At 28.8% G+C, this 10,554-nt stretch overlaps 1 protein-coding gene across 1 annotated transcript; it reads left to right on the forward strand.

Moving 5' to 3' along the window:
• Positions 1–624: 624 nt before the first annotated feature.
• LOC115718184 (pectin acetylesterase 9-like) lies at positions 625–9,541 on the forward strand. Its single transcript, XM_030647148.2, has 13 exons — positions 625–1,199; positions 1,298–1,380; positions 2,153–2,282; positions 5,869–5,948; positions 6,186–6,272; positions 6,464–6,588; positions 6,671–6,731; positions 6,830–6,886; positions 6,974–7,051; positions 7,145–7,250; positions 7,376–7,527; positions 8,942–9,070; positions 9,163–9,541. Exons 1-12 carry the CDS (start codon positions 1,061–1,063, stop codon positions 9,044–9,046), a joined length of 1,203 nt encoding a protein of 400 aa, XP_030503008.2. The 5' UTR covers positions 625–1,060; the 3' UTR covers positions 9,047–9,070; positions 9,163–9,541.
• Positions 9,542–10,554: the final 1,013 nt, after the last annotated feature.

Below are 10,554 nucleotides of genomic sequence, written 5' to 3' on the forward strand. Positions count from 1 at the left end.
AGATTAACCTAATACTATTGACTCATTATTAAGTGGCCACTAAACCTACCCAAAACCAAAACATAAGTGTTGTTTTTTCTGAAAGAAAAAGGGATCAGGTATTGCAGATTCTTCCCTTTTTATTTTGGTAACTTTGACAATCTCAGGACTGAGTTTTATACATTATGTTGTCTTAATTAGATTATCAGTACAGCAATCTAACCTCATAAAATGTCAAACATAATCTCTCCCAATAAGAAATTATGGTGAGATTCAAACCTTTCACCTAAAAGAGGAAGAATGCTAGTAAAAAATAATTGACTATATATATAATCCCTTCAAAATAAATTGACTATTTTGTTCATAAAAAAAGGGTAATTGACTATTTATAGATAAACAACAAACTATTACTATAACAGAATAAGCTATTTTTCATAAAATCTAGCTGGTTGTTCTTTATTTTTACCGACTCTGTTAATAATAATAGTAACTAAAATATTGAGAATTAAGAGATAATACTTAAAATTTACATATTACTAATTAGAGAAGACTCAGTTAGGATAGTGGGCCCGATGCCCAACATAATTTCACTGGTGAAGTCCTGTTTAATATCACCACCCTCTCCTCTCTTCCCTTCTCTATATAAAAGTATAGCTCTATTCATTCCTACACGACAAGCATAACTCTCTCTCTCTCTCTCTACTGCCACTCTTCACCTTTTGCCAGAAAACGTCGTCGTTTCCAGCCACACATCTTATCTTCCTTCCCTCTCATCTAAAACTCTTCTATATTTCCATTTTTCTTTTTATTTTTTTCCCCATTGATTCCAAAATCGGAAAGGCATATTAATCACGTTTCCGTTTTTGGATTTTTCTATATATTTGCACATACATCAGTGTCGTCGGTCTGGTCCGATTTTCACTTTTTTTTTTCAGAATTAACTTTTTCTCCATTTATGTCACTCTTCCATTGATGGTGATTTATTATCTCGAGATTTCACGGATCTCTGTATTATTCTCTTTACAAGTCCTGTAATAGTAAGAAGAAGTACTTCTCAGAAAAAAAAAACTGAGAAGCTTCAATGGAATTATTGCAGCTGAACGTCGTCGTTTTATCTGCGTTGGCTATGCTAACCTGTTCCCCGTGGCAGGCTTTTTCTCAGAAAACTCACCTTTCAGTGGGTATGACTCTGGTTCGAAACGCTTCGGCTCTCGGAGCTCGTAAGTTTCTCTTTCTCATCAACAAGAAATATATATATATATATATGAATTTGTTGATTATATTAACAAATATTTTTTGGGGTGAGTGTTAATTTTAGTTTGCTTGGATGGGAGTTTACCGGCGTATCATTTGCACAGAGGATTTGGAGCTGGAACAAAAAATTGGCTTCTGCAATTTGAGGTAAAAGTAGTGTTTATCTTGTCCAATTAGAAATTGACACGTTAGTATGTCAATGCATGGAATGATTGACTGGGTGAGGTCATCGAGAAGGCCTGTTGTTGTGCCATGGTCTTTGGTGCAGTTGAATTTGATTGGTTGGGTTTCCCAAAACTAGATACGAATAAAACGACACCGTCTTTACTACTTTCTCTCTCCTCTCTTTAATCTTGTGTCTCGTGCACTTTATCTCTCTCTCTCTCTCTAAACGGCGCAGCCATTGTCTCCATCGCAATACAAATTCTGCCACGAAACCCATCGATTAAGCGGCGCGTTTTTACTTTTATAAGCTTATTGTTGGTCACTTTGATTAATAATTAGTAGTGTCCATAAATTCAACATTATTATTATCATCAATTCAGAAATGAAAGCATCTTACTTTAGATATATAATTAATGGGATTCGTGTGACTATGTCGTTTCGTTGGGTTGTGTTGTGCTGTGTGGTCTCAAAGGAGATTACTTACATTGGATTATGCATGCCATGCCATTGTCATATATGTATGTGTATCTATAGATCATTCATTATCTATGGTCCCTAATTAATAATGGGCCATAATGTAATAATAGGTGGAATATTGGAGCATTATTTATAGTTCATTTAGTTGAGTGGGTGGATATATATGGGTTAAAGTTATGTCATCAGTTTAATTTTTTTTTTTTTTGGTATTCACCATTCATTTATCTGATTAATTAAAGTTCTTATTGATCATCATGATATCATTTGATCTATGTAGGGAGGTGGGTGGTGTAATGATATAAAGTCATGTTTAGAGAGAGCTAACACGCGCAGAGGATCAACACGTTACATGACCAAGTTTGAGGTTTTCTCTGGAATCCTAAGCAATAATGCTTCTCTTAATCCAGGTACGTAATTCTTAATTACTTTTGATTGAGGGTTTAATTAACATATAATAATATATGTATTATAACATTTTTATAATGTTTTATTCCATATTGAACTAAACATTTATGCCACTCATCAAACATTTTTTGAAGTAGCTAGTCCATTTGTCACATGCTAGATGAAAGATACTATTCTTTGAGATTTTATCATTAAGTTATGCAAACAAAAGCATGTGATTAACCATTTTTCTTTTAAATGAAGTCATTTTGTGTAGTTCATTCCTAGCGACACTAATAAAAGTCAAGGTATATAGTAAATAATAAAAAGAAATTTATTATCTAGGAATCCAGACAATGGCATATGGCCACCCAAATAAGGAAATTTCTTTGGTACTTTTTAATAAGAAACATCATGGCAGATACAGTTGTATATACTCTTACATATAAAAACCTCTAAAAAAATATGAACAAATATAACCGACACTTAGCATAGTCATTCCTCTTTGTTACATATACTTATTCTATATTTTCTAAGATACAGATTACACATTTACATCTGGCGGATTCAATATTTTGACTTTGTGGGAACTTATTTATCATAACAAAAAATATTTATAGCTATAAAATAATCACTCTTACTAAATTTATTTAATTTTATGGGGCTTTTCTACTATTTTGTTCTATAATTATAAAATTAAAAAATTTATAAAGACAGTATTTTTGTTAGTGGGCTATAACTCCCGCATCAATATTTATGAGTCTGTCCCTGTCAACCATTTAAATAAAAACTAATCTAATTCATATATTATTAAGTATTAGAGTCACTCTCTCGTTGATAGTCTCACATTAATAATATGTAGAAATAAAATATTATAAAATGAATAGGCTATGAGTATCCAATTTCTAAAAAGATAGACCATAAAAAGAGCTGTTGTATTAGAGTTAACTAAACTCTAGTAAGTATTCGATTTCTGAAAAAATGAGTTATAAAAGAGCCGTTTATGATTTAGTATTGTGGTCTTTGACTTGTATTAGAGACTAGAGTTAGTCTTACTTTATAATGTATGGAAATAAAATACCATACATTAGATGAATAACTTACTCATTCTATTACCGGTTTTGAAATAAAATACACCTTAATTACATCAGACCAAATTTTAACATTAAGTTAACGTTTAAATTAGTTCTAATAACTTATTATAAGTTGATTGCACTACATCATCCTCTCCATAGTGAATACTACTTGACAATTGTAGCGTGATATTATAGGAATTTTTGATGGTGCTCTCATATTTGCTGCCGCCTTTCCTTTCTATTTGTCTCTCTGTTTTTGCTTTTGGTTCTTTCTGATATCTTACTCGAATCTCAAGTAAGAGACCCGCTTGAAGAGCCTGAAGATCTACATATGGAAGGTCTTAATATTATACTGTATCAAGTTTTTTTTAATGGGACGAGGTTGAGGTATCATTATCATTGACTTTAGTAGAGTTGGTACCGCTGTCCGATCTATGAAGGTCTGAAATGGAATCTGTTATTTGTGAGAGACAAACAAAGCTCAATAATTAACACTTACAGACCTCTGTTTTGTCTTCTTTCTCCGATTCACGTGATTATTATTAATTAATAATTGCTGCTGCTTCTGACAATAAACCATTTTAATTTGCTTTACTTTCTGATGACCTGACCTCTGGCTATTTTTTTACTAGGAAAGCTAATTTAAAATATTAATGTCTATATTTTTGCATTGAGCACTTCCTATTAGTCACCGATGTTTCACTTAGAATAGTTAGAGCATCTGTAAATCCAATTAATGAGCAGCATTCTCTTCTTTACTCTATTATTCAAAATACTTTACTAAACTCTTGAGAGTGCTCTAAGATTTAACTTATAAGATATCTTAACTTATATTACAACAAAATTACTTCAATGGTGTACCAAACTTCTAAACTCAATATAACATGATACAAAATTATTATATGTTACCAATTTTGTATCATAAATGCTTTACCTTTTATCTCAATTTATATGTTAATTTTATTATTTCATTGTTATACTTAAATATAGTTTTTGAAATTTTTTTTTTTTTTTTATATTGGTTTTACATAATAAAAATAATGATAAAATTATTGTTTTTTTTTATATACATTTTTAATTAAAGTATTAAATTTTGTATTTGTACATATAAATATAATATTAATAATTATGTCAAATGTAATATAAAGTTATTTTTTGTTCTGAAATATAACACAATATCCGATCCACACTATGTGCAGATTTTATTTTTTTGATCCAATCCAATCTACACTATTTTGGATTGGTTATTTTTTAATATTTATGAAAAAAAATATTTTTTTACATAATTAGTAACAAAATAAAACAAAGTATAGTTATTTTATGTCTCTAATAACATATCAAAATAAATAAAATAACAAATAATAAATTCAAAAGAAGAAAAAAAATTGTATGTATAAAAAAATGTTTAGTTTTAATTTTAAATTGTATGTAGAAAAAAAATTATATATAAGAATATAATATACATTTAGTCTATTAAGTTTTGAAATATAATTATTTTATATGTATTAAATTTTTAAATTATTATTTTATTTATATTAAAATGTTATTTGTATATATAATTGTTTAATTTTTTTTTATAAATATGTGTAGATTGGATTGAATCATTTATTTTTACATGTCAATCAACATTCAATCCGCACAAGTGCGGATTTTGAATTTTCCAATTCAATCTGCACAAGTGCGAATATCTGCACTTTACGAATTGGATTGGATTGAATCGGCTATTTTATAAACACCCCTAAATAAAAAGTATAACATTTAAAGGTAGTCGTGGGTGGGTTATCAAGGTAGTCGTGGGTGGGTTTGATAACTTTAGCATTTCACTTTTGCATGGGACTATAATTATGATTCATTTACTAAAGTAATAATTAGTCTCTACAGTTGTGCAACTGTTTTGAGCGTCCTTGCACATTGCTTGTTGACAGACAGGAACCAGTTTGTTGAAGGTTTGATTTGTAGAATTTACCATTTAATTTGACCTTATTTACATTTAAGATCCCTTTATATTTTTTTAACAAACATTTAATATCCCATCAATTAATAATTAGAAATAAATCCCTTCAGTAAGGCCATGGCCCATAGTAGACTTCATAATTTAGGAGAGCTGAAATCTTTTTGGTAAAGTATATATGGTTTGCAGAGACTGCTTTTACTTCTTTCATAGTTGTGGCCAGCTTAATTTGCCAGACTATGTCCTTTTGTAGCTTAAATTTTGATCACTTGGAAATCTCGTTCTCTGTGAAATTTATTGATTGCTGAAGCTTTTATTTATTTATTTTACATAAAGGGTAATTATTGTGAAAGAAATTACACTATTTTTTTTCTTACAAATGGTAATTTGCATAATGATGCACAGATTGGAAATGGAAACTCAATGTCAAATTTTAAAAGTGTACTAACACTTGTGTACATGGCCGTGTCTTATTTATTTGCTTGTTTTTTTTTTTTTTTGAATATATAAATAAATTTTGTTCTAATTTAAATGGTTATTGGCCTTTAGTTAATTATCATGCTATGAATGATTGTCAACCAGATTTTTACAATTGGAACCGCGTGAAGCTAAGATATTGTGATGGAGCCTCTTTTGCTGGAGATGGGAAGTTTGACAATGGGGTATGATGATTGGAGTCTCTTTCTTTAATTTTTTTATTTCTTTTTAGCACCCAATTTTCAAAGTTTTAAGATATTACATTCATGGTGATTTAGGTCCCTTTTTCTTTTTCACCCATAATTTTACCAAATCATAGTCATCTCACTCAAAATGTGAATATCCCATTAATTATTCATACAAATATATGTTAATTATATTCTTACTTACACATTTATTATGTTCTCTAAAATGAATTACAGACATCATTGCTCTATTTCAGAGGTCAAAGGATCTGGGAAGCTATCGTTCTTGACCTTCTACCTAAAGGTTTAGGACAGGCTCACAAGGTATATCTTTTTTCTTAATTTTTTTTGGGTGAATCAGCTAAGTATTTATTGGTCAAATTTACATTTGCTATCTAAACACACACGTACACAGTAACACAGACATGACATATATGATCTTAAAAAAATAACATAATTTAAAAAAGGGAATGGTTTATAGTTTTTCAATATCATTATTTTGATATTTTTTCTAGGCTCTTTTATCAGGATGCTCTGCTGGGGGTTTAGCTTCCTTTTTGCATTGTGATAACTTCACCAAATATTTACCAACAAATACCACTGTAAAGTGCTTGAGTGATGCTGGTTATTTTCTTGATGAGTAGGTGATCATTTCTGTATTAATTTATTAAATTAATTGCTCTTTTTTTTTTTTTTTTAATTTTTAATATTTTTTTTTACAGGGCTGACATTAGCTTGAATCGCCCTATGAGGTCTTTATACAAAGAAATAGTTTCTCTACAGGTATACCTCTTTTTCAATAAAATTTCATCACTTAATAAGTTATATTGCATCAATATATAGGATTTTTCTTGATTAATTTAATTGCATATTTATGATAGGGTGTAGAGCAGAATCTGGACAAGAACTGTACCACACACCTTAAACTCCCAGAGTTGGTATTATTTCCTCAGCAATTTTGAATTAATTCTTTTATGATCTCATTCTTCTGATGTTTGATTATAGCCTATATATTGTTGGTGCAGTGCTTTTTTCCTCAATACGCATTGAGATTCATTCAGACACCATTTTTTGTTCTGAACTCAGCATATGACGTATTCCAAGTACTAATATGAACCAAGTTAATCTAATTAATTAACACTACAAATTGCTAATATGAAACAACTTCTAAAATAATGTTATTTAATTATTAACAGTTCCATCATGGGTTGGTGCCACCTTCTGCTGATCCACATGGTCATTGGAACCGTTGCAAACTTAATCCTGCTGCATGTGATGCTAACCAGACAGCCATATTACAAGGTTATTATATATTTGTTAATAATGAATTTCTTAAATGGAGCTACCTTCACATTATTAATTAATTATAGTTTTGTTAGGATTAGTCCTGCATTTTTCTTAAATTTGATTTTTTTTTTTGGCTGTAGATTTCAGGCATGATATGATTGTAACTCTAAACTATTCATTCACCCAAAACTCAAGAAGAGATGGGATGTTTATTAATTCATGTTTCGCTCATTGCCAAAGTGAGTCTCAAGATACTTGGTTTGCTGTTGATTCCCCAACAGTTCACAATAAGGTATCGGAAATCTCTCTCTCTCTCTTCAAAAAGAAAAAAAAAATATTAATTTTTTTCTCAACTACCTTTCTTTTCACTTCAAAATAAAGTAGTTATTCAATTAAAATATATTTTAACACTTTAAAATATAATTAAATAAAAAAATAAATAAAAATTAATTCACTTTCATTTCATTCTTTTTTATTACCTCAAACTAAAAGTAGCTAAATAATTTCTTAAGAAAAAAAGCATTGTTATAAATAGGGGTGGGCATCCGATCCAATCCAACCTTTTTTCCTCATCCGATCCAATCCAATTAGTAATTGGATTTGGAAAATCATCATCCGATCCAATCCAATTAGACCTCAAAATCCAATCCAATCCAATCCAATTACTAATTGGATTGGATCGGTTTTTTAATTGGATATCCAATTACAAACCTAAATTTCAATACTAGCTTAAAAATATAAAGAAAAATACGTAAAAAACTAAGTATCACTTTTTATTTAAGTTTAATACTTCATAAATATACTATTCTTACAAGTATATTGTAGCTAAAAGTTTTAAATAATTAAAACAATAACATTTCTAAGTAATAAAATAGAACAAAACATCATGAAAATAAATATACTAAACAATCAAGTGTTACAAATTCAACATACAAAAAAATCTAATAAAAATATAATATATATTTATTATATTTTTCAATATTTTTTATTATATAAATAATTTTTAATATATATAAATGTAATTGGATCGGATCGGTTTTTAATTGGATTTTGAGATTGACATCCAATAAGCGATCCAATCCAATTAGAATCCAACTTTTAACATCCAATCCAATCCAATTGTAATTGGATATCCAACTTTTTGTAATTGGATTGGATTGGATCGGTTCAGTTCAATTGGATTGGATTGGATGATGCCCACCCCTAGTTATAAATGGTATTAGTATTTTTATGTAGTGTCGTTCTATGAAGTTCTACGAATAGTTAGCAGTTTTCTATAATCATTATTAATGTAAAATAAATAAGATTCAATATTAAATTACACTAATAACAACATGACCATGTTAAACATGACACTAGAAATTTTTTTTAGTATTTCTCGAGGAAAAATATTTAGCTTTGTATATTTAGCTTTGTTGAAAATCACGACAAAGTTTGTATGTAATCAATAATGAAGGATTACTTTTCAACTTGTATGATGATTATACTACAAGATTTAAAACCAGCTCAATTAATATTGTTTGCATTATTTTTACTATTTGGTTTTTGAGATGAAAACTACATGCATAACATTAAAAATTTTAAAACCCTCAAACCAAATTGACAAAAAATTTCATTCTAATTTTATATTTGCAGCAAATATATGGGCTATGTTTTTGGATATATGTAATACATTTCATTAGATAAACGTACTGTGTTGTGTACAGACCATTGCAGAAGCCGTTGGAGATTGGTACTTCGGTAGGAAGATAACCAAAGAAATAGACTGTGCTTATCCATGTGACACTACTTGCCATAATCTTATTCCTTAATTCTAATATCCTTAGGCTCGAGAGGTAATATTAATATTCCCATTAATTAATTCCTGTTGATTATGGAATATATTTCGAAATAATCTTTAATAATTTACAATATATATTTGTTGCAGATGGAATATATCGGGGCTTAAGGGGAATAGAGTAACCTTTTTCTACACAAAGATTTTTTTTTAATTCTCTAAAAGAGGAATTGACTAAAGCAGCTTATGAATGAAGTAAACCCTACTAGGAAGCAATGGATTTGGATTCTTTGAAAAGGAAAAGCAAAATATACTGACATACCATTAATACTACTAAATTTAGGAATAAAATAATGAAAAATGATACGTATCACATATTATTATTGTTCTTATTACAAAAAGAAGGGAAAGGAAAAAAAAACAAATTATTATATCAATAATGGACAATATGTTGACAATTGTCTAAAATATCATTGTACAAGTATATATATCCTACATTGAGGAAATTATTTAACTTATTCCCATGCAATCTTCTTCTTCTTTTTTAAGGTAAATACTAATTTGATATAATGTGTTTCTATAAAAAACTGATTTATAGCTAGTATCTTAATATTTAATTACTTATTGTATCAGTCTTCTTGATAAAATTTGTTGATCAATTTGCGGCGAAATTGCTTCATGTTTTAATTTTTATACATTTAACCCCTTTATTTATTTTTTGTGGCAAAACTCCCTTATATTTTAATTTTTATATACTTAACCTTCTTATCTTTTTTTTTTTAATGGCAAAACCCCCTTAAATTTATTATTTTTTTTTTTTGCAAATTTAAAATATTAGTTAGATATTACCGTTAAATATTAACTTGATTACTACTGTGTCATTTTCTTATTGGTATATTTAAATTAATTTTTTTCTTAAAAAAATTAAACTTTAATGACTTGGACCAATCAAGAATTTCCACGTGGCAATTTACTTAATACTTAACAGTCAAGTATTTACAAAAGTTTCAGAATTATAACTTAGGTATTATTACCGCCAAAAATTAAACTTGCTATTTATTTGCAACTAAGAGTTAAACTTAAGTATTTATGCCACAAATTACTCTATTATTAATGATTTTTTAAAAATAATAATGGTTGAAAATTATTTCTTTTGAACTGTAACTTTCATTCAATTAGATAAACTCGGCCTCAACAATATTAGCAACATCAAAAGAGAGATTATACTTCGAAAAAAAGACGATCATCATATAAACAAGATGCTTTAGCCATAAAATGAACAGCCTGATTACCAGACAATCAGATTTGATAATACTAATACCTAAAGAATTGCGCTTCAATTATGATAATACTTCTTTGAGAGTCATGACCTCAACAATTTCTAGAAGAACTTGCCCAATCCGTAGTCCCATAATCCCAGCCACAACCCGACCCTTGTGATCCCGAACAACCCCACCAAAACCATACCTTCCCTCCTCGTCAAACAATGCAACATCAATATTCACCTTGAGTTTTTCATAACCTGGTTTAGACCACAACTCA

This window comes from Cannabis sativa, chromosome 5 (assembly GCF_029168945.1).
Source record: "Cannabis sativa cultivar Pink pepper isolate KNU-18-1 chromosome 5, ASM2916894v1, whole genome shotgun sequence".
Lineage (NCBI taxonomy): Eukaryota > Viridiplantae > Streptophyta > Magnoliopsida > Rosales > Cannabaceae > Cannabis > Cannabis sativa.

Bases quoted from the DNA above. Each gene is read 5' to 3' on its own strand.
- LOC115718184 (XM_030647148.2), top strand. From the start codon at position 1,061: ATGGAATTATTGCAGCTGAACGTCGTCGTTTTATCTGCGTTGGCTATG. The intron at 1,200-1,297 runs GTAAGTTTCTCT...TGTTAATTTTAG, and splicing joins CGCTTCGGCTCTCGGAGCTC to TTTGCTTGGATGGGAGTTTA. The intron at 7,052-7,144 runs GTACTAATATGA...AATTATTAACAG, and splicing joins CAGCATATGACGTATTCCAA to TTCCATCATGGGTTGGTGCC.